The 25,077-nt window shown below is 39.9% G+C and overlaps 2 protein-coding genes across 4 annotated transcripts; one reads left to right on the top strand and one right to left on the bottom strand.

Annotated features, from left to right (window-relative positions):
- mmp19 (matrix metallopeptidase 19) lies at nucleotides 1–6,382 on the top strand. The gene is made up of 9 exons (XM_061727484.1): nucleotides 1–644; nucleotides 778–863; nucleotides 953–1,083; nucleotides 1,787–1,999; nucleotides 2,122–2,367; nucleotides 2,972–3,097; nucleotides 3,991–4,155; nucleotides 4,259–4,386; nucleotides 5,231–6,382. The coding sequence occupies exons 1-9, from the start codon at nucleotides 417–419 to the stop codon at nucleotides 5,459–5,461; spliced, it is 1,554 nt and encodes a 517-aa protein (XP_061583468.1). The 5' UTR covers nucleotides 1–416; the 3' UTR covers nucleotides 5,462–6,382.
- Nucleotides 6,121–23,786, bottom strand: LOC133448708 (transmembrane protein 198-like). Of its 3 annotated transcripts, none has more exons than XM_061727485.1 (5): nucleotides 23,416–23,786; nucleotides 9,939–10,190; nucleotides 8,465–9,040; nucleotides 7,331–7,479; nucleotides 6,121–7,147 (listed from the first exon to the last, which is right to left on the bottom strand). In XM_061727485.1, exons 2-5 carry the CDS (start codon nucleotides 10,090–10,092, stop codon nucleotides 6,998–7,000), a joined length of 1,029 nt encoding a protein of 342 aa, XP_061583469.1. In that variant the 5' UTR covers nucleotides 10,093–10,190; nucleotides 23,416–23,786; the 3' UTR covers nucleotides 6,121–6,997. The 3 variants fall into 3 exon arrangements, with proteins under 3 accessions (XP_061583469.1, XP_061583470.1, XP_061583471.1); XM_061727486.1 differs by having other exon boundaries at nucleotides 7,390–7,479; XM_061727487.1 differs by having other exon boundaries at nucleotides 7,402–7,479.
- Nucleotides 23,787–25,077: the final 1,291 nt, after the last annotated feature.

Raw genomic sequence — 25,077 nt, 5'->3', positions numbered from 1 at the left:
TTCCAGCCCAACTGAAAATAAAGGTTTTTGTGAAGAAGACAGGAATGTGAACAGAGTAGGTGAGGCCACTCCTGTGATTTAAAGCTATAATTAAACTGTGATACACAGGACATTCAGTTACAGTATGTATTAAGACCCGGGATTGAACAAAACACCAGTGAGCAGTATGGGACGAGTACAGTTTTATCAAGAGTGTGTTCACGCCTGTAGCTTCTAACAAAGGTGAACGACAGCTCACTAATGTCAACTTGACTCTATAAATGGATTAAAAGTGCGTGGAGCACAGCCGCAACCGCAAGTCCTCCCTGAACAGCTGTACAGTTTAACAGCAGACAGACGTGCCGGCTGAGTTCAAGTGGCTGCTTTTGTAATTCTCATTCTTCAGAGGTGGATCATCCCAGCCACAGGGCTGACTCATGCACGACAGAGTTAAAACTGCCCCGAGCGCCAGGAAAACAAAGATTCTGCTGCGAGGCTCTGCTGAACACTTCCCAGGGCTTGAGAGCAGCAGCCGTGGCTATCTGGGACACAAATCTGTTGATGAAAATTTGATGATGGACTATTCAGGACTGCTGTTGCTGCTGCTCAGCCTCAGAGGAGCATTAAGTGCAGTGGTGCAGTGGACAGAATTAGATGAAGCAAAGGTAAGATTTTTTTTTTTTTTTTCCCCCAACAGTCATTCCATTTAATGTATGTATTTTTATTCAAAAAAGACAAAAAAAGTTCAAGTTTTCATATATATACACACTAAACATTTGCCTGTGTGCACCTGTACAGGCATATTTGAGGCAGTACGGTTACCTGAGTGAGCCTGCTGATCCACCAGACCCTCATTATCTGGAGGAGGTCATTGAAGCTCTCAGGTTGTCCTTTTTTTCTTTTTTTTTTTCTTTTTGTTTTGTTACATCTCATTATTGGTTTCCAGATGTTTGACTACTTCTTGCCCTGTCAGAGTCTTCCAGAGGGTGAACGACCTGCCACCTACTGGAGAGTTGGATGAAGCTACCATGGAGGTGATGAGACAGCCCCGCTGCGGCATGGAGGACCCTTTCAACAAAAAGTTCCACAAGTACAGAGTTATGGGTGAGCTGCACATGCACACATTTGTGGTTATGACCTTCGTCTTTGTCTTTTAACAACATAAACATAACTTGGTTGAAAATATAATTTTCTAGTCTTGTGTTTTTGTGGTATTTAGATGGTTTGATTATACTTTTGAGTTTGAGGGAAGGGCTATTTGAGAAGAGATGGCAAAAGTGGACATTTTATCTACAGAAAGCATAAGGATGCGAACCTCTTTTTTTCTTCCTCTTTTCTTTTTTTGGATAGATTATTAATGTGCTAACCCACAAATTTATGTTTGTTTTTCTACTTTTTATTTTTATTTGTTTGTTTGTTGTACGGTGAATATACAGATATTTTTTGTGATCTGGTAAAAATGTGCAGTTGTAATAAACGGAAAATCTAATAAACACAAAGTGACAAAAAAAGAAATGTTACTGCTTTTCTAGTAATGAGAAATATGTTTTTATTTTCAGTTTTCAAGCTGAGAAAAATTGTATTTTTGAAAGTGAAATCAATGGGACAAGCTGACACAAACAGTTTCTAGGTAACGCTCTGCCAGACACTGTATTGTTGTAATTACAGTGAAGATTAATGATCCATTGTTTGATCAAGACAGAGATAAGTGATCAGAGAAGTGTAAAAGTCCATGAATTCTTGATGTTTGATTTATCAGTAAATAAAAAAAGAATCAAATTTTCTTAAAGATTCTGGTCTTTTACAGGTCGCTGGAGAAAGAGGAGCCTGACCTACCGCATCTATAACTACACGCCTGACATGTTGAAGCTTGAGGTCAGGACAGCCATTCGGTCCGCCTTCAAGTACTGGACTGAAGTGGCAGCTTTGACTTTCAGAGAGGTCGACTACGGCAGAGCAGACATAAGAATCTCCTTTCATAAAAAAGACGGCTACTGTCCCGTCCCCTTTGATGGCCGCGGTAAATTTTCAGTTTAAAGGCATTTATTGTTTATTTCCACACAAACCAGTGAATCATCCACAGAGATCCGTCACTCAGCTCTTGGATTGTGAAATCATTGCTGTGTATGTGCATCCCTGCAGGTCACGTACTGGCTCACGCTGAGTCACCAGAATCTGGTATTGTCCACTTTGATGAGGACGAGTTCTGGACTGAGGGGTCATATTATGGTACTAATCTGCGTATTGTAGCAGCCCACGAAATAGGCCATGCCCTCGGTTTGGGCCACTCTGAATTCAGAAGCGCTCTGATGGCGCCGGTGTACGCTGGTTACCGTACCAACTTCAGACTGCATTCAGATGATGTGAGGGGCATCCAGGCACTATACGGTGAGCAGAAATACATTACAAAAGTGGTTATAAAGTGTTTCAATATATATTACTCTTTGTTAAAGGTATAAGTAATTTATTACAATTTCTAACCCACTTCAATCACATTCATTAAAGATCTCACCATCTGCTAGCTCAACTCAGGAATTCACTCTTTTTTTTTTATGTCAGCCCTTAGACAGGCCTGGCTCTGTAAAAGGGAAATAAAGTGCAGGAAGCAGCCTTCCCCCCAAACCATAACAAATATTACTTCAACCAATCACAGACAGGGGGAGTGTTAGTACTTGTGCTCCCACACATGAAGTAGCGTAGAACAGAGACGCATGGGAGAGTTCATGATGGGGGATACTGGGATCACCGGAGAAAGTGAGAGGGAGGAGCTGTGAATTCATCCAGAAATCCCTTACCCTGCCTTTAATTGGTAATAGTGATGTCCGCTGCAGAGTTGTTTACTTGTTTAGACCAAATGCCTGAAGTCAGTCAGTGCACATTTAACTTCACCTGACAGTATGATGATAAAACTGTACTCGTTTGCCCTGAAAACATTAATCATGTCAACACAAGGAGAATATTCTTAAGATTTGTCATTTCTTCTTTGTTGAAGGCAAACGGGTCACCAGCACTTTAGCCAGTCCAACCACTCCAGACAGCCCGTTCCCCACCGAAAGCAGCAACGGAGCTGAGACTGTACCTGATCCGTGCACCGCCGTGCTTGATGCCGTCATGTTAGGTAAGTTATAGATGAGCCCACGCCCGCCGATAGGGGGGGGACAAACGGGTCTGTTGTCCCGGGCCCAGGGTAGAGGGGGGGGGCCAGAACTGAAAAAAAAAAATAATTTATTTATTTATTTTTTTCTCATTAAATTATGGAATCATTTTTCAAAATTTTTCAAAATATGCCTATTTGTGGAAAGAATATGTAGTATTTGAGTTACATAAAAACTTGTTATTTGTTTTATTCCTAATTATCCTTGTGGTCAAGAACCCCCAACACAAAAATGGTTTGGCCGCTGATCAAAATTTGATGTTATCATTTAATTCAACCATTAGAATGGTCAAAATGTCCAGTCAGCACAAGTCCGGGGCTCAGAAAAGAAGAGAAAAGAGAAGAAGAGAAGAAGAAAATAGAGGCCTCAGAGATTCTCTACACAAATATTTTAAAAAGGTGGTGACGGTGAAGCTGGAATTAATAAAGTCAGGTTAGAGCAAGGTAAGAAACAGCGCAGCCAACGTTTACCAACCTTGTAACTTAACCTAAGTGGCTATCTCTAATGTTAACGTCCATTAGCCTGTATAAAAACCTGAAGAGCAGAGGGAGAGGAGAGGAAGAGGAGAATATCCGGGCGCAGGGGGCCCATCTTAGATTATTTTGTCCGGGGCCCAGGCAAGACTGTCAGCTGGCCTGGATGAGCCTATCAAGATGAATAAAGGCATGTTATAATTTTATGACATTTGACATTTTATGACATTTTAAAGTGAATAAATCAAGAGTCCAAAAACTGCAACAGATTACACAGAGATCAAGTTTGACAAAGCCTTTTTCTTTTTACATTAACATGATTTATTTGTTATAAAAAAAGGTCAAAATTTGGGGCATCACCATATCAATATATGCTCAATCAGGTCCATGGGAGAAAACCTTTGCTTTCAGTGGTGAGTATGTGTGGACCATCTCTGATCTGGGCTATAACACGCCGATGAAGACCAGCAGACTGTGGAGGGAACTCCCTGGAAACCTGAATGCTGCCGTCCACTCTCAAAGGACCAACAAGACATACTTCCTTAAAGGTAGAGTAACTTTTGTTTGCCAAAGCCGGGCTCATTCAGGGCTCTTTCTTCTCTGCAGCTGTCCCCTCCAAATATTAAAGCTCTGAATTCTTTCTGGCCCCAGGCAATAAAGTGTGGAGATATACAAGGTTCATGCTTGACTACGGCTACCCTAAACAGGTGAAAAAGATCCCTCCCAACATCGACGCAGCCTTGTACCTGAAGGTGAACAAGAAGCTGGTCTTCATCAAGGTATCTATGGGGAGAGGCAGGGGCGCCAATTGGGTATGGCAAGGTATGGCAGCCGCCACACCTTTGCTTCAAGGGTTAAATGTAAATGTTTGTTTTTTTAAATACATTTATGGAATAACTACAAATGCAAATAAGAACAACATGATCGATTTCACTAGTTATTATACACTGCAAAAACTCAAAATCTTAACAAGAATATTTGTCTTATTTCTAGTTAAAATGTCTCATTTTTAGTCTAATTTTTTTTTTTAAATCTCATTACATTTAAGACAAGACTCAAAAACAACCATTTTCACCTGTTTCAAGTAGATTTTCACTTAAAATAAGTAGAAAAATCTGCCAATGGAACAAGATTGTTTTGCTTGTAATGAGAAGATAAATCTTGTTCCACTGGCAGATTTTTCTACTTATTTCAAGTGAAAATTTACTTGAAACAGGTGAAAATGGTCAAATAACAAGTATTTTCTGGTAATGACTCTTGTTTTAAGTGTAATGAGATTTTTTGACTAAAAATGAGACATTTTAACTAGAAATAAGACAAATATTCCTGGTAAGATTTTGAGTTTTTGCAGTGAGCGAGACTGCATTTGAAAAAGTTCCAATTTTCTTGACCACACAGATAAGCTACATAGCAGACTTCTGTGATGAGTATTTGCTGGACGTGTTGATTGATACTCTAGTTAAGTTCTGTGACTCGTAACCTTGCCGTACCTTAGCTTCCACTGAATTGACGCCACTGGGGAGAGGTAGAATTCAAACATGTCTTTATCCATTTATTTATTTTTTATAAATGCTTTTTTTGTCCTTTTTTTGTCCTTTTTTTCTTTGCTGCTATTACATGAAGGGCTCAGAGCACTGGCAGTTTGATGAGCTGAAGTACAATGATTTGACTGTCTACCCCAAGCCGCTCAGCATGCTCTTCAGCGGAGTGCCCTCCAGTCCTGACGCAGCCTTCACCTGGACCAATGGCAAGGTCTTCTTCTTCAAGGGCGATGAGTACTGGAGAGTGAATGAGCAGCTCAAAGCTGACAGAGGATACCCGTTGAGCAAGAGGGAGCGCTGGATGCGATGCTAGGGCTCAACCATCAGGAGGCAGCAGGTACCAAAAGGTCCGGCGCAGAAGTGCTGGCTCCACTCCCAGGGCATTGACAAACATGCAACATCAGTTGCAGAATTATCACTGACCACATTAGCAAAAACTAGTGTGAGAACTAATTTTATTTCACTGGATCCAGTTGTAATCAAGCTAACCCTTTAGAGCAGGATGATTTATACTGTATTGTGTGTCGCTCTTTTAACTGATCATTGTTTTGGAGGAGAAATCAAAGCTTCTGCTCGTTTCTTTTGCATACACGTCAAAATACTTTCACAAGATGTAATATGATGATGGCTTTATACACTTAAAGTTTTGTATTCTCAGTGCATGCTTGAATTATGTCATTATTCACACTAATTTGTGAGCGATCATGTGATGTGGATTTGTATATGGATTTTAAGTGAACATTTTATACAGTGAAATGATACATAGTCCCAACAATAAAACTGATTTTTTTTCAATGAATTGAATAGCTGCTCACTTAACCACAAAAGGAGATAAAATATTCAACATTCAGTGATAAAAGTGTAGTCTGTCCTGCAATGTGCCCTCTGAAAAAAAGAAAACAGCTAATGAGTGATGTTGCCAGTGTTGCTTAGAGTCTGAGCGGACAAACAGGAGCTGAAACCATTTTTATCAAACAGATTTATTTAACTGTGAAATTTCTATCAACACGTATTTACACAAATAGGAAACCAGCGTACTCTTCCTGTAAAATCCCAAGAACAAATGGAGAATTATTGAAAATCCTACACATTAACAAACATGCTTTGTTTTTTGTCCTTTTTTAAGAAACACTACCAGGTAATTAATCATTACATAAATTATATTTATAAAAAAAAAGGTTACTCCACAAGCTTACACAACAGACTCTTCCGCGGTTGCATTCTGATGAGCAAACACTGCAAAACAAAAACTGGTCTGAAGTGCAGCTGGGACACATGCCTCATTTTGTCAAACTCCTTGTGTCCACATGTTTTACTCTGTCAAAAGAATTCCTCTAGGAAGAAAATAATATGCAAAAAAATTCACTTTAATGACAAACTCAATCAAATCCTCAACCAATAAGATAGTGAGACGGACAGTAACTTAACAGTTGATGGCCACGACTAACTTCTGAAGTACAGTACACGTAATGTAAAACACCAGAACAGAAATAAATGTTTCTAAGGCTCGTACTTGTGCTTTCCTAGTTAATATAAGGGGAGTAGAAACGTCTTTATTTTGTTAGTATCCGTTTTCATTGTTTCTCTGAGAAAAACAGAGGTCACAGTGGTTTTAGCATCATCAAACAGGAGTTGGACACCTGTCTCTTCCCACCGGCGAGCAGCATTTTATTCCACTGAACACTCAGGATTCACTAAAGGAGAATAACCGTCCTTGCTCCACATCCGTTTCACGGTAATAAAAGCCTCAGTCTAGTGGAGCAGGTTCTTGGTTCTACTCTACATTAGGAAGACACAGTTAAGATAACCAGAGAGCGCAACAAAGTCCCATGTCCCGTCTCTGTGAGGTTCAGACCCTGACGACGGGCGTAGTGGCTGTGAGGGGGGCCGTGGATCCAGTATCGTAGTCTATGTCGATCATGGTCTGGTTCATGGTGCCTTGGCTGCTAAGGGAAGTGCCTGTGCCCATCTGTCTGTCCCGCAGACTTTGCAGGTAACTCTGAGCAGAAGAACAACATAAGGAGAGATCGGTGAGGTATAAAAAGGAAATGTTCCACTTGATTACATCCTACAAAAAACACTTTTTGAGATTTTGGTTTTACTTTTAAGCGTAACTTGTGTTATTAAGGAAAAGACAAAAAAAACTAAATCACTACAGCACACGCCATGTTGGGTGACTGACCGGTGCCAGTAGATCCCCAGCGTAACGTTTCACTGGGGTGGGTTTACGGCGGTACGTGCCTTCCTGCCCACCTGCCTGCTGTCGCTTCTTGGCGTCCTTCTCTCGGATCCGCATCAGCTGGACTCTCTTCTGCCTTCGGCTGATGACAACTGCAGGACCAAGAGGATTTAAAAAGAAGTATTTAGAACCTCATTAGTTCAAAATCTTGGTTAAAAACACTTTTACCACAAATGTAAATTATCAAATGATAAATTATAGTTTATAAATTGAATTAAACATAAATAATTGAGCGAGGTCAACTTGTTTTTCAGAGGTTGAGGTTGGATAAAGATTGGTCCAGCAGAGTTCATACATCCAGAAATATTTAATCACAACTTTTTGTTTCATTAGTTGCTTAAAACATATTCAATGTGCGCTTATATAATGAATATGGGCTTGAAGTGTAAAATCCAGCCTTTAATTCAACAAAACACATAAAAAAATTGGAGAAGGCATTTAGTAACTTCTGCTCCTTGATATGTAGAACCTTATTGACGATACGACACTTGTGGTCTTCATTAGACCACAAGTGTCGTATCGTCAATGAACACTGGGACCCTCCTGTCATAAAGATGTGATTAACTATGAAACTGTACTTTATATTTGGAATTAGGATATAGGCTGTGCGATTAATCGATTTTAAATCTAAATCGGATTTATTAATCAAGACGATGTTAAAAAAAGGAAAATCGGAAAATCGATTTTCCTTTTTTGCAGCTGGCTGCATTACAGACAGAGCTCGTCTAGTCATCTTTGTTTGGTCAAGAAAATTGTAAATGTTGTCACTTTACTAAACTCAAGGAGGATTTACAGTATCTTTCAATTACACTTCATTCCCAATAGGGACATTTGTTGGCTATTTTTCTTTAAAAATAAAGATAAAATATTTGAAACAAACAATTTATTCCATTGTCTTTTGTAGTTTTACCAAAAAAATCGAAATCGAAAATCGGATTTTCAGAGAAAAAAAAAAAAAAAAAAATCGGGATTTTATTTTTGTCCAAAATCGCCCAGCCCTAGATATAACTGAAGGTTGAATGTGTTTTCCCCAAACAGTTAAAGTCAAGAATTGTGGGAAGTGTAGTTCTTCCTCACCCTCAGTGTGTGAGAAGCTGTCGTCTGTCAGTTTCCACTGCACCAGTACTCCTATTAGGCTGAGAGCAGGCCAGATGCCCAGAATGACCCAGCTATACCAGCACAGCGCCGGCCCAGGCGTGAGGCGCAACGTGTCATATACATGGTTGCCCAAAGCCAGCATCTCCACAAAGTAATCTGCACACACTGTCATGATCGCGGCTCCGAACACAGCAGTGGAGAGCATGGTGAACATTTTCTGCCACTGCAGTGTGAGCACGGCAAACAGCATGCCTGTTCCCAGTAAAGCACCCAGGGGCACCCAGACTGTGGTCGGCGTGTAGAACTGGTGGGTGACCAGCAGGGCGGCGAGGGCCAGGAGGAGTCCCAACAGCAGGCCCGTCATGAAGAGGCCCACACTCCGCACCAGCATCGTGACTAGGCCACATAGGAGGCCTATGCCGAGGCCGATGCCTGCACTGGCCTCCACGCTCAGCTGGGTGTCCAGCACGTGCTCCTTATGACATAACAGAAAGATGATGACCGAGCCAAACATCAGACCAGACAGAAACATGACAGCCTTGAAGCAGCGGTAACCTACAGGGGGAGAGACACAGGCGGAGAATCAGGATTAGGAAAGAATAGGAGTATGAACAGTTGTATGATCAACAGAGGTGTCAAGTAACGAAGTACAAATACTTTGTTACCTTACTTAAGTAGAAATTTTGGTTATCTATACTTCACTGGAGTAATTATTTTTCAGACGACTTTTTACTTTTACTTCTTACATTTTCACGCAATTATCTGTACTTTTTACTCCTTACATTTTAAAAACAGCCTCGTTACTCTACTTCATTTCGGCCTTTAAAAAAAAAGTATCCAGTTAAATTGCTCCATCCGGATAGAGTGAATTTGGTTGTGGTTGTGGCTCAGATGTTCTTGTCCAGTTTTGTTCTTACATCCGTTCCCTCAGATTCCTGCAACTAAACTTGGATGTACATTCCAATAAAGGTTAGGATAAATGATAAAATGCCTCTGAAGTTTGACTTTTTGCACCACTACAATACTTATGGGCAACTAGTCATCATATCTGCTGCTCTCTGAAACACATGTTAATGCTCAATAGTACACATATATGGTTCTTTAATATATTTGCATTATACTAAGATGCATTCATTTTCAATGGCTTTTGTCCTTAATGGCTTTTTTCCCCCTTACATTACTTTTACTTTTATACTTTAAGTAGTTTTGAAACCAGTACTTTTATACTTTTACTTGAGTAAAAAACTTGAGATGATACTTCAACTTCTACAGGAGTATTTTTAAACTCTAGTATCTATACTTCTACCTGAGTAATGAATGTGAATACTTTTGACACCTCTGCTGATCAAAATGGGACACATGCACTACACGTGTTGGCAGGTGTCCACAGTGAGAATATGTGACAACTTGCAGCACTTTGTATCAATGTGCGTGAGCTGGAAGGGGTTCTCACCAAAAAAGCAGTAGATTATACCAAAAAGGCAACACATGGAGCAGATGACGGCAGGGATGATGTCATACTTTCTCTCTATTTCCAAACTACAGGTGTCGACCTCCGCCATGCCTGTCCCCTCCAGTTCAGATCGCAGCCCAGTGGGATCAGTCATTCTGATGAATGATGGGGGCTCTGGGACTGGCTGGAGTTCAGGAAAAGAGTAGGGCTTCAATTGTAATTATCTCAAGTCCATCTGTAAAGAATTAGTGGCTGTAAGAAAAAAGAAAACACTGATCAAAAATAAGAAAGTAACATTTCAAATATCTTTGTGTAATACAGAGAAACCATTAACTTCAACATGGAGGGGAATGTGAACTCTTCTTTCAGGCTGCTCTGTATGTGCTGATGTCAAGGCAACCTGAAAACATCCAGCCTGCCCCCGGTACAACCCATATGCAAGTGTTGTTCCTTCAGAAAACTTTAGGGTCATGAAACCAGAGAGAAGTCCTCTGAGAAGCATGGGTTTCCTTTATCTGTTTTTCCACACAATTTTATTAATTTCAGTCAAACTATTATTGTATTAATTGTGAAGCTTTGCTTTCACCCTTTTTTAATTACATTTATTTACAATCAAGTGAAAGACCATCCGTCTCCAACTCATTTTCAGTTTAATGTGTGTTAAAAGCTCATTTAGATAAAATGTATTTTGACCTCAATTGAAATTAATACTTTGGTTAAAAAAAGAAACCGTGTACAAGTCAGGTTTGTAGTACTCAAGTCCAGTCAAGTCATTTTATGTCATAATGATTTTGAATAATATAATATCTAAATTAAGTTCAATACTACTTTTGTGCAAGATGCAGATTATTTTTGCCATAATTTTCCCCAGGTTGCTTCCCTGCTGTCATCCTTTCAGATAAACTGCTCATTTGTAATTCAAATTCAGTTGATTTCACTGCAAGTTACTTTTGGACAAGCTGCTAAGCTTAGGCTATAAACGTGCAATTGGGGTAGTTAATTTAGCGATCTGGTAATCAGAAAGGAAGTGCTGCAAGGGTTTGTAAACATTGTTTTGAAATATAAGAGGACTACTGAAGGACACGTTCACCCTCACTCTTACATATACAACTAGAAAACTAATTGCACATAAAAAGGATTTATTTTTTACCAAACTTGGCACAAACCTACCATATATATGTAGATACTTGGGAAAAAATATGTAACGTGCATACTTGGAAATCTGTGAAATTAGTTTTACAAACTACATGTCTTTAAAAAGCTGACAGCTGTGTCATTTAGACTCAAACTCAACGTGTATTTTGAGAAGTGGACTCGGCCTCGACTCAGATTATCTTTAATGAGCTGGGCTTCATTTAAACGCTGGGGACTGGACTCAGATATGAGGTTTGATAACTTGCCCACAACAATGGTACACATCCTTCACTACAGTATAAAATGGACACACAAGGTATATAACATTTTCCCCGCACTTTACATTTATTTCCTTGTCCTTTATGATTTGTGTTTGAGCCTCTCGTAGACTTTAAAGATGATATGATATTGCAGATAACAGGCCTATGGGGACCCACAGAGGGCTGCAGCAGAGCTTAAGGCGTATGGGTGGTATGCTGTTTCTGAGACTGCCGGCAGGCCCTCGGTATGAGCTCACCATTGTTGGGATCAGATTACAACTTGTTCACGTTGTCTGCTTGAGACAAACAATCCAAGAACAGTCAGTCCTGCCTTTTGTGCTTAACAACTTCTCTCTTTTCCCTTTGTCCCACCTTGTATGCCTTGCACATTTTTCAAACTTGAATGTTCTTGTTTATGCTAAAAAGTGACAAAATTGTTGTGCCTCTTTCTCAGGGAAGAGACTTTGCAATCCGTGTCCTACCCGTGAATTACTTTACGTGGAAAAAATGAGACCATCGGAAAGTTCTCCCTTTATTTTCTTTTTCTTAAGTAGCTCACAAACCTTCAGTGCCTATCAGTGACAATTGTGATGCTGCAGCCCTGCACCGAAAGACAAGACAGAACTCAGGAAATGCTTATAACTTCACAGTACGACTAAAACTGAAATGGCAATGAACTTGTAGAATGTCCTATAAATCTGCTGAGTGAATTATTGTTGCAAAATGATCTCATAAAAACAAAAAGGAGGGGTTCAAAAACATATACAAGTGATGTAATGAAAGCAACATGTGCTGTGGGACAAAAGAAAACTATACATAGTGCTTTGAGCAGCAAGAAAAGGGCATGTACGACAGCTGGCGGGTGTGTCGATGTGTCTCTCTTCGTAACTTCTACGAGATTCAGAGTAAACTCTAAATTTCTTACAGATGTGGCAGATGTGGATATGACTGTAATTGTGTAAGCAATGACTCCAGCCCACTGAGATCTCACAGAGGATGAGAGGTTTCGTTTTTTCCCCCTTTTTGTTTTGGTTCCTCTGATTTGTTTGCTGATCTGCTTCACCCTGTTACCATAGTTTTAGCCACAAGGGAAGAAAAAGGAGGGATTTCTTCACGTTTAAATGTGGAAGTTAAAAACTTCAAACTGGACCAAAATAAATAATGATGTTGTCATGTTAAGGCTGCTGGTGCTAGTTTGTCTTCATGCATTTTGCTCCAGTTGGCTTTCATCTGATTTGACACTTGTGCATTTAAAGCAGACACTGATGATCTTCCTGAACCAGCAACGTTGTGTGAGTGGAAAATGATGTGTGCTTTTTTTCTACGTTTTTTTCCTTTTCTTTCTTTCTTTCTTTTCCTGACCACTTTTAATCTTAGTTTACACAGTTGAAAGTGCTGAAAAGCTAATAATGATACTGAAAATAAGACTCGTGGGTAGGCCAAAAAAAGTAAAAATGATTGAAATCTATGTGTTTCTATGATTAAACATATAATAAACTATAAACATTGCATTAGACTATTAAACAATTAGACCAAAAATAAATAAAAAAACACCACAACTGTTTTGCCGATACTGATCCAAGAAGCTGAATGAAACTTTGTGGTTAGCTTACATTATTAAATTAAACCCTGACAGAATGAATGAGTCAGCGGCATGAACAGAAAACGATTAAGTCCACGTATTGAATCATAGTTAGATCTTAAATCCCAGTTGTAAAACTACAGTTTAAATAGTGGTGAAGTTATGTTCGCGAGTGTGAACTAATTAATATTTCAGAATGATTGTGACCGTACTCCAGCTTAACTCTACACACTCCCATGTCTCTGCCTCATGTTGCATCCCTTCATCACAATGGTGTCCAGTGTTTGGCGGGCTTGGGAGTCAATGCTTCTGAGGGAGAATGGAGCCATTATGGGGCAAGACAAAGACTCCGGGGCCTGTGCTGTGACCCCTAGCGGCACTCGGAGGAAACCATGCGGACTAAAAAGGAGATCGCATAAAGATGGCTGAGAGCAGCAAGGAAGCTGCTACATCCCCAGTTGTTTGCTTTAAGTTGGATGCCAAGTATCTGCCATCGGTGAGCTGGTGAGTGACGAGTGTCGGGGTCCTGAGAAGAGGCCGGTTTATCTGAAAGAACTCTCTGGAGGCTCCCAAAACCTCTCAATGCTTAACTGGATCTGAACAACTACAGGAGGAATACTAGGAAGGCTGTCCAGCACTATGTCTTAACACTACTTTGAGTTAAAGGAATATTACCTTTTCACGTTTAGGATTATGTGAAGTACTCATAAGTGATTAATGTCTTACCTGAATAGGGCAGCAGTCACAGTGTTCACTCAAACCTTAGTGCTTTTTTATTTCGTAACTAAACTTTCTTTCAATGCTCTACACGAGACTACACTTTTTAATCTTGTACACGTTTGTGCTTTAGAATGCGTTTCTCATTCACACTTCTACAACTCTGTATACAGTATGTAGTGCTTTGCTTCTCCAGTCGTACCCCAGGGAATATATCAAGGCCAGTGGGGTTCAGGCCAGTTCCCAGGGATATTTTGACATTTTGATAGCAAGGCTGGGAACTGATCTACTGAACCTCTAGTTGCAGAATTATGATCTACCTCACAAGCCACAGCTCCTTTGATGCAGAATGTCTGTTTTGTGAACCCAATCTATAAAACAATCTGGTAAAAAAGTGACATGGTGTCTAAAATCCATAATACAATGTTTGTCTGAACTACAATAAAACCTATTAGGTCTGAGCTGTTATAGATGGTAACGTTTGGTGCTCTAGTCTATTGGTTCCTCTATCAACAAGTAGCTGTTATGGCTCCTCATTAGAAGTCCTCCTTGATTCCTCCAAAATGAGACCTGCGACTGCTGCTGAACTAACTACTACTACTACAACTACAAGATGCTAACTACTCAGAAATACTTTACATAACCCAACCTGAAAAAATGAGAACCTAAACATGTTCATGCTTACTTGTTAACCTGCATATTATTGCATCAGTAGATTGGCTGGTGTTTTTTCCATCAGCCAATTTTTGTCTGATGGTATTTGACAGGAATCCTTCAATACCGGCCGATACTGCAGCAGACTTAGAAGCACAGAATACTAAGAAATTACCAACTTATTTCCCCATTACTAAGCACATAATGAATACTCAGTCGCTGGAGAGTAGATTTTCCCAGTGAATGCAGAATTACAATAGAATACAATGTGTACAGCCTGGGGAAAAAAGTAACTCTAGGATTTGTAACAATCAAAACGTTTTATTTTTTATTTTTTATTTATTTTTTTTTTTTTACCTTGTCTGCACACATATTATTGATTGATACCATGACGGTAGAAACCAAAAGTGTATATATGTGCATTATTACTATATGTAATATATACATATATATACGCACACATATGCGTACACATACATAAATATACACATACAAACCCAGTGTTTTTTTTTTTTGTTTTTTTTTTTGTTTTTTGGGGGGGGGAGGGGGTGGGGGGGGGGGGTGACGACATCCACTGCCAATCCAGGAAGCAGGAACACACGGAGGCACACGTCAAGCACTGGAAATCTGCAACAAAAAACCACAAACAAAGCACGAAACCGGCACGGAGCCAACCAAAACACGAACAGCAATCGACCTAAATCTTGAGATCTGATCGCAGTCTGAGCTAAGCTATCGCTACCGCTACCTAAACCCAAAAACTAGAGAGCCAGCATGCAGGTGAACAAGCCAGTGTGTATGTCTATGTGTGTGTGTGTGTATGTATATGATCATGCGTGTGTGTGTGTGTGTGTGTGTGTGTGTGTGTGTGTGTGTGTGTGTGTGTGTGTGCATGTGACTAAATGACTATATGTGTGTATGTGTGTGTGTGTGTGTGTATGTGTGTGTGTGTGTGTGTGTGTGTGTGTGTGTGTGTGTGTGTGTGTGTGTGTGTGTGTGTAATAAACCAAACAAAGCTCCACCTGAAGTGTATCTATAGTGGGGGAGGGGGGGGAGCGACCCCGCCACCCGCGAGACCAGAGGCCGACAAGGAAGAGCCCGGAACCCAGGCCACCGGCAAACCCCACAGAGGGGAGAAGTAGGAGGGAGGCAACCCACCGCCTGCGAGGCCCCCCCCCCGCCCGGCGGCGGCCGAGGGGGCCCGCGGGCGGGGCCCCCACGGCGCGGAAAGAAGCAGCCAGGGATCCTGCGGCGGCGGACCGCGACCCAGGCAATCCCCGGCCACCCGGTCCGGGCCGGACACGCGGCCAGGAGGCCCTCACCCTTCAGGCCAACGACCCCCACCCGGCAGGGGGCCAGCCTGCCCGGAGAGACAGAGCCGCCCCGGCCGCCGACGCGGGCAGGCGCACCCGTCCCCCACGAAAGTGGCCCTCCAAGACCAGAGGGGCGCCCCGCCGTAGAGGCAGCGGGGGGGACCGGAGACGGGCCCGGAGAGAGGGAACCCCCCAACAAGGCGACACCCGCGCAGGCCCGACAACGGAGGGCCCCAGACCCAGGCATCCCATTCATTCATCCATTCACCTATCCGATACCTATACTAATAATAATATAATATACTATACATAATAATAATAATAATAATAATAATAATAATAATAATAATAATAATAATAATAATAATAATAATAATAATAATAATAATAATAATAATAATAACCATCTTTGTATAATATAATATTGATAAATTATTAAGTTTTTGATGTCCTGCCAATGGAGGCTCAAATCCTCCATGGCAGGACCCTTCCATACCGCATTCTCACCGACACAGACATACAATCACGCACCGTTTCCCCCTCCCCTCAAAACGTTTTAGATGTCAAATTTAATCCAGCATTGGCATTTCTCTGAAGCCAATAAACATTAAAAGATTACAAACAAAGCCAATAGAGTACAGCCTGCAGCCTCTGATCTTTCATCTGTGATAAATAGTTGGTTATAATTCAAAGAAAGAAATCTGGCATCAACCAAGATCTGTATCAGCTGGTTGGACCTTAAAGAAAATCATAATCAGCAACAAAAATTGCAATCGGTGCATCTCCACTGCTAATATTTTACCTTAAATGTTTTGCCTTTTCATATTAGTACATAACAGGAGCATTTACGCATTTACGCTTCACACGTCTCCATTCCCACGTTTCTTATCTCAATGATGTCATTTATGAATCACCACAAAATGACACACTATTAAAGATGAAAACATTTTCATTCAAAACATCTTTGTTGCTTCTAATTCAGACAATTCAGAAAGTTTGAAGCCTAAGGTTCCACACCCATTTCCCTGTAAAATGTTTCAATCACTAAATTTCAAATGTCACAAACAAGTAATAAAATTTAACTCGCTCTCGCTGAATAACAGACAGACAGGAACTGAGAGATTAAAAGCAAGCCAGCTGCAGATGAAATGGTGAATATTACGTTGGCTTTGAGTAAACTTCGCTTGACTCATGGGGGTGGGGGTTCTGCAGATTTTGAGCGCTCAGCTGCTGGGGAATAGGCAAGACGGACTGCAAGTTCTCCACATAGCTAATTTGGGTGTGTTTAATCAAAGGCTGGGTATGTGCAATCACAGCTGTAGATTCTGCGTCGACTTGACAGCCATGACCAGCTGAGAAACAGAAAACCTGCTGTGTTATGGCTTTACATTTTTGACAACATACCTTTCAAGACAAGAATGTGAGACGCACTGAGGTCCCAACACTTGTGGATATAAATCATGCCATCTTAACCTGAACAACAACACCAGCTAAATGATCCACTAATACAGCTACCATGAGAATAACATTAATTGTCCCAGCGGGGGCTCTGCAATCGATGCCTTACTGTGTAAAGAATGAGGAGTGTTACATACACACCAATCTTCCTGAACTCATCAACACTGGCCTTCACTCTATATTAAGCAAAACATCAAGTGTCCCACTGCTAAGCTTCCTGTCCTTCCATAGCAGGAAGCTCAGGACCAGATGAGGAAGTGGAACAAAACGTTTGAGCAGGAACTGACTCGTGTGTTTGTGACACGGAGCAGAGACAGAATCAAAGAGTTTGATTATCAACACTGACGATGAACAAAATACATTCAGAAGATTTCAGGAGAGAGCTTTCGACGAGAAAGAAAAAGTGACCAAAATATAAAGAAATAACTTTCTGAACTCTGCGTGGCTCTCATGCTAATCTACATCTAACACTCACCACTGTGTCACAAGGGTTTGCTCTTGTGTGACTGAGAGGGGATTTGTGCACGGTAGCTACTGCTGTGTTTGTGCTGTAACAACTTGCATAATGAACAAAATACCACATGACAACAAGTTCTTACTCTCGACACACTTTGAAATGTTCAAATACTTTGATTCCCTTCAACACTTTCTCTGAATTTGAGCCTCATCAAGGGAGTATCAAAACTAATTCATAGCAATAATGAAACTAAATCGGAACTGACAATCTTGAAGCTTCAGAATGAGTCGTCTACCGTCGCTAACATTTCAGCAATATAAAGGCTATTTGCTTCCTCCTATTACTAAAAACTGTATACTTGGCATATGGGATAGATTTACACCACGCTCAATCTACTTCACACACAAGTCACACAGTGGCTATAACACAAGTTCTGAACCTTATCCATTCAGATAACCCTTTTTCAATGTATGATTTCCTACTTAGCTGCTGGAAAACTAAATGTGCATATATAAATAAATACAGCAAAAAACACTACCATTTACTTTTTTAAGGCACTTTTGCTTCTTCTTTTTTTTTGTCTAGCTCAGCGAGTCCATGTCAGTATGTTTAAGACATTGTGCAAGATTTACTCTTGTTTGGTCTTACCAGTCACTTGTCTTGTTTTTACCCTCTCATTTTGTTCTCTTAGTTGTTTCTGCCATGATGTCCACTGTAGCGCTGTGAGCTAGTTTCATAATCATCTACATTGTACTCCAAATTTATGAAGTGCATTTGTTGCAAGAGACAACCAGGGCAGGACTCCAAAGTTACTTTAGCTGGTTTTCTTATTGATAGCAGAGATGGGAGATTGTGACAGCTAGACAATGCTCGTGAAAGTAAGAAACAGAAATGAAACAGAAACTGATATTTCAACATTTAAACACTATGTTATGCTGCTTTAAAAAGGTTTCATATGATAAATTACTGTACTATGAAAATTATGTATGACTGACTACAGGGCCCGTGAGATACTTTACAGCACATACTCTGAATGGACTCCAGATCAGACTCAGGCTCAGCACAAGTTTAATACTGCTGGACTGAATAAGTTCTGATATATTACTGCAACACTTAAAATGTATTTTTCTGAGCCAGTTTTGAGCTACAACCTCATCAATAAAAAATATATCCCCTGCGCAAACCTGAACTGGAAAAATCACTCCTTCATTTTGACACAGACTCTCTTGACTTTCCAAAACGCCAGGGCAAACCATGAAATCAGACATTTCCGATTAAATGCATATAACCAACAAACAAAAGAAGTCAACAACTTCAGACTTCAGAAAGCTACTTATAAAGAGACATGATAAAAAAGTTTTTTTTTTTTTTTTTAAATCAGATAAGCAATAAGAAAAGATTCACACTTGTAATGCTGGTATGTACCATACACATGCTCATTAACACGGTGAAGTCCATCCACATACTGAGCTGCAGCATGTTGCAGAAGTGGGAGGAGTGCAACGTGTGTGGTAAGGAGGGGCAGCTATGAAGTCTGTGGCTGTGAGGGGCATTTAGTAGGCGATGTCCATATGTTAGTGAGAGTGACAGTCCAGACAGTGTTTGTCATCATATGAAAAACACTTCAATGTAAGCACTAATTATGTGGAAGTGTCCTTGGATTAGATACTAGTATGTTTATTGTCTCTTTTCTATATAATCACACAATAATAAATCACAATCTACATTGGAATCAGTGCTGAACTGCCAGAAGGTAAAGAATAAAAAAGGGTTTGGGTACCCACAACTGAAAAACAATGTACATTTCAGTGTTATACATCAGTGTGTGACATCGACTGTCAACCAAGTGTGATGGTCTAGGGCTGTTGTTTTTGCTGGAGGGTCGGTGACTTGTACAGACTGAGAGGCACCCTGAACAAAAACGGCCACCATGCATTCTGTATGCAGTACCCTCTGGTGTGTAGTTGGTCAGGGGTTCATCCTGCAACAAGATCATGACCCAAAACATACGTCCAAGCTATGCCAGATCTACGTTAGGAAAAAAGAACAAGATATTAAGCTTAATCTGAGCCGGTTTAGGATGAACTGGACAGCAGAGGGAAAGAAAAGCAACCTAAAAGTGTGACGCATTAATGAGAAACTTCAGCAATGAAGTTGGGAAAAACTTTCTGACGCATATTTGATTTCTAATGTAGAAAGAAAGCCAAATAATGAGTGGGTTCAGCTGTTATCTCTGACAACGGCAGATACTTTGATGTGTCAAGCATTTACAAAAAAAAAACCTTTTGGTTTACAAATTGATTCCGTATATTTTTTCTTATTTAAAGTCAGCTGTTTATACTCTATGAGACTATTTCAATTAAAAAAAGGGAAAATTGCGGTGTTGTGAAACTTTTAACCGGTAGTGCATACCCACGCATGCATATATGTTACAGTAAAGAGTCAGGCAGACACGCTGTGGTGGTTCCGACCTCCAGTGCCCATATATTGTACGTCTGCAGAGCTACCACACAAGCTCTATCATTTAGAGGAGCTACTCAGCCCTGTTTGTAAAATTCCAGCCTGCTATAATTGTACCCCCTACAGCAATCTCACAAACCTAAAATATCATATGTTCTTCATTTCCCAGGCAAACTCAACTCCCTCTCATCTAACCAATGTTTAAAGTACTATATGTAGCCTATGGATGGACGTTTTAGAACTATTGTCATCACTTTCATTGTGGTTTCTTTATAATAATAGTTTTTTGGGGCTTTTTTGCACATCTCTGACAACCTTGCATTTTTCTTTATTTTTGTTCACCTAGAAAGGAAACCTCTGTGACAGCTTTTAAAAAAGAAGAGAAAAAAAAACAAAAACAAGCCTACCCAAAGTATGGTGGATTATTAAAATGTATTCAATAAGAGCTGACCTCAACCTCATCAAAATTATGTTAATTTATGTTGCCTGATACAGTTTTCATTCTCAAAATTAGAGTTGTTCCCATTCTGATACCAACATCAGCAATACTTAGCAGTTCTGCAGAAAATAAGGGTATTGGTATCTGCAACCATTTAAATCTCTGCGCCATCCAAAATATTTAATACTTATAAACAGAATGCTAAAAGAGTTACATAATACTGCCTTTCAATTTCCTGTTTTGAGTTGCCCAGTACCGATGCAGGGGCACATGAGTTGTTGGACTGAGCTAGGTGTGTAGTACAGTATTTGTATTATGTCGTCAACACAGTTATTTTACTGGAAAATCCTACCAGCAAAACTGTGACGCGTTCATTGTGCAAGGCTGCGGTTTCCACAGGTGGCACAAATGTTGTTAAATCTAACACCAGCAACCTCATCAGGTTTTTAAGTAGCCATCATGTGAAGAGCACAAGATTTTATTAAGCCAAAGGGGAATGATGATAATATTAACAATCACACAAGGTTGGTGCTAAATATCAGTTAAAAAGGAAAATAACTTTTTAAAGATAATACTAGTATTGGATCTGTGGGTGGTATCAGCTGGTTCCCAGAGTCGAGGTACCACAACAAATCCATTCAATGCCAGTTTCACAATGATTTCCCGTCACCAATGTACAGGCCATGGGTCAGAAACAAAGACAAATGCGTAAAGGCAAACAAGAAGTACATTTTGTCCTTATGACCAGAAACCACCTGAATTATGTTTTTCGTTTGTCCGGTTTAGTAACTCATTTTTCATTAATCTATTTACAGAAACAGTCATTATGTACTTTTCTGGAAGAGGAGAAAGCAAAGACATACTGTACCACATCCAGCAAGTCTTACACCCACTAAATGCCAGAGCCCTTTCTCAACACGACCTTTATACATGACAACACGCTTAGTATTTCTCCTGAGTGTATAAATGTATGTATTTGTGGAGGAGAAACTGACAGGAGAACGCATCAGCTTGTGGCGCGGTAGAGGCACATGCTTGATCTATAGGAGCCATCACCACTTCTGAGGTGAAATCATTATCTCGCATTGCCACTGTAAAAGCATATCTGCGTATGCAACACTCTTGCACCTTTGTTTTTAACTGTTAAGGGGAAAAAAATTAATAAAAAACAACAATTTGGGCTTGAAGCAAAACAGAACCAGACTTCAAACTTCAGATTAACATTTGTCCTCATGAAATGGAAACGAAATGGAAATCTACCTCACTACCTCACTGTAAAGGATGTTTTTGTTTAGGACTTAGGATAGGAGGGATCTGCATGGTGTTAGCATTCAAGGTGACATCGAGAGCCTTGCTCCCACATTACATAAAAGCAATGACGAAATAAAAAAAGATAAGTATTTTACCAAACTCTCCCTTCACACCTCCTTTCCTGCCTTCTCCTTTCCCCTAAAGTAAGGGAGAGGGCTTCCTCTCTGTCTTATCAAAAGGGCTAAACCATGTGGCCTGAACCTGTAGCCTGCCATCACACTAGAAACCCCAGAGGCAACTCCCACCCTTGATTATACAGCACAACCACAAGGAAGGCAGGGCTTTCTTCAGTTGCATGACTTTGCCAGAGTGGATGAAAGCTGTGTCTAAAAAATCATTGTACTTTTATTCCAGACAGCCTGTGAATATGAAAATAGTAGAGTACACTTTTATCTAATGGTTGAAGAATAGATAGGCACTCTATCATCCAGGGGCGTCAATTGGGTATGGCAAGGTACGGCAGCCGCCACAACAAACATTTACATTTAAATGTAAATGTTTGTTTTTTTAAATACATTTATGGAATAACTACATATGCAAATAAGAACAACATGATCGATTTCACTAGTTATTATACACTGCAAAAATTCAAAATCTTAACAAGAATATTTGTCTTATTTCTAGTTAAAATGTCTAATGTCTCTTTTTTTTTAAATCTCATTACATTTAAGACAAGACTCAAAAACAACCATTTTCACCTGTTTCAAGTAGATTTTCACTTAAAATAAGTGGAAAAATCTGCCAGTGGAACAAGATTGTTTTGCTTGTAATGAGAAGATAAATCTTGTTCCACTGGCAGATTTTTCTACTTATTTCAAGTGAAAATTTACTTGAAACAGGTGAAAATGGTCAAATAACAAGTTCTTTTTCTGGTAATGACTCTTGTTTTAAGTGTAATGAGATTTTTTGACTAAAAATGAGACATTTTAACTAGAAATAAGACAAATATTCCTGGTAAGATTTTGAGTTTTTGCAGTGAGTGAGACTGCATTTGAAAAAATTCCAGTTTTCTTGACCACACAGATAAGCTACATAGACTTCTGTGATGAGTATTTTCTGGACGTGTTGATTGATACTGTATTTAAGTTCTGTGACTCGTAACCTTGCCATACCTTAGCTTTGACTGAATTGACGCCACTTTATCATCTCAGAGCTTCCACATAACCAACTTGAAAAGGTTGGTTTGAGTTGTTAGCCAGTGTGCTCATTAATACACATTTCTTTGGGACTTTGGTCTAAATGCCTGGTTCACTGCTCATGAATACAGCCATTATTATCCCGGATCATGATGTCTTTGTCCTGAAAGGCTGAAGGATAAGTTGCATTATTATGTGCCTCAAGAGTAAAACGCCTCATCCAGCCACAGAGCCAGTCTGACTACGTGTTATTGAAAAATATTTCCACTTGTAGAGTTTGGTACTCATCAATCGAGATCTGAGATTCACTGGATCATGCAACAACAAAAAAAATAAAAATAAAAAAATCAGTCATCCCAAGTGAAAGATGCCGTAATTGTTTCCATGTTGCTGTAAAATACATTCAATGTGTTTACTGACAAGAGATGTATGAAAGTGGTCTTAAAGCAGCTTTTATGTGTACATTATCTGGATCTCACAAACATATGTATATGTTTTTTGTTTCCGGCTTGTTTTATTGTAGTTATTTCAGAAGGGATCATTTGTAAAAACTTACCAGAGAGCTTTTTCGGGGGGCAGCTGTAACTTCTCCTTGGCCCTGTCAGGCAGGAAAAACAACCCACCATTCAAAGACACAAAAGCTGCGGTAATGTCCCAAGGAAAACCGGTTCTTCCCTCAAACTCTTTACAAACTCTCAAGCGCCCCCGGAGCAGACAGCGACGGCATCGTTGGGGTCGGATCGCAGCTTTATGCAAATGTTTTCCAACTGGCCCAACGGCAGATGTGACTGAGGAGAGTTCATGTATTTAGCTGGTCGGAGCTGCCGCCGCTCAGCTCTGTCCCAGTCCGTGGAAGTGTGAGCACAGCCCCTCTCCCCGCATGTCCCACCAGGAAAACACACTTCAGAAAAGAGAGAGAGAGAGGGGGAGAGATGGAAGAAAGATGTCCCGCTTTGCCCAGCTCCGGGGTCTTTATTCAATCTTCATGCTGCGTCGGCGGCGCGGCATGAGGGGAGGGGGTTATCTGAAGCCTGAATTATGGTCTGCGTTAAATCGACGCAGAGCCTACGCCGTAGGGTACGGCGTAGGGTAGCGCAGCGACGCGCAACGTGCGCAACCTACGTTACGCGTCGCCGCTTACCCTACGCCGTAGGCTCTGCGTTGGTGTAACGCGGACCATAAATCCGCCTTTATAGCCTCATTATACAGTCTGTAGCTGTGCTTCCCATTGTTGTCTTAAATTTATCATTTTTTTAACTTTTTTTTTAACAATTTTTATAACTTAAACGCAAAAACCCGACATGATCAACAAGGTCAACCATATCAACCATAACGGTTCGGCTATAGTCTGTGAAGGTTTCACACTAGCCGAGTTGGGCCTTAATTATTAATGATATTCAGATTCATATTCAGATTTGATTTGATTTGATTTTTGTACATGTAAAAAAAACAACACTTCAAGAGAAGTTAAGAAAACAAAACAACGAAACAAAGAATTTCATCCTTTAACACTTGATATCTTAATTTACATGTGCAAAAAAGGAGTAGGAAGAAGTGTAAACTTATTTAATTCTACCCCCATTCACTAATCATTTAACCCGTATTTATAATTATTCACACACTGTACTCACACTGTTAAGTAACAGTATTATTATTATTATTATATACTGTAATTATACTCACACACATACATACATTCACATAGTTGAATATGTATATATATTTGTACACACATGCCCATATATTTATATAAATATACTTATTTACACTATAGGCTACTGTCTCTATTAACTGCATCTGCTCTATATCTATGTATATATTTACTTACACACATAATCACACACATAATCACACACACACACACACACACACACACACACACACACATATATATATATATATATATATATATATATACCTTTACATACGCATACACCCATACATCTATCTATCTATCTATCTATCTATCTATCTATCTATCTATCTATCTATCTATCTATCTATCTATCTATATATATATATATATATATATATATATATATATACACACACATGCATACATACACATATAATTAGCTGCCCATTTCTGAACATAAGTATAAACAAATCTACCCCTTCACCCAATAGTGTTATATTCAGGCCCCTAAAAGCCACTAAACCCCTTCCTCTTTGTACCCCATGAAAATCATGTTTTTATATTTGTTTTTAAACTGGTTAA

This window comes from Cololabis saira, chromosome 8 (assembly GCF_033807715.1).
Source record: "Cololabis saira isolate AMF1-May2022 chromosome 8, fColSai1.1, whole genome shotgun sequence".
In the NCBI taxonomy this organism is placed as follows: domain Eukaryota; kingdom Metazoa; phylum Chordata; class Actinopteri; order Beloniformes; family Belonidae; genus Cololabis; species Cololabis saira.
The sequence above is the reverse complement of the archived record's forward strand: the minus strand, read 5'-3'. Positions and strand labels throughout refer to the sequence as shown.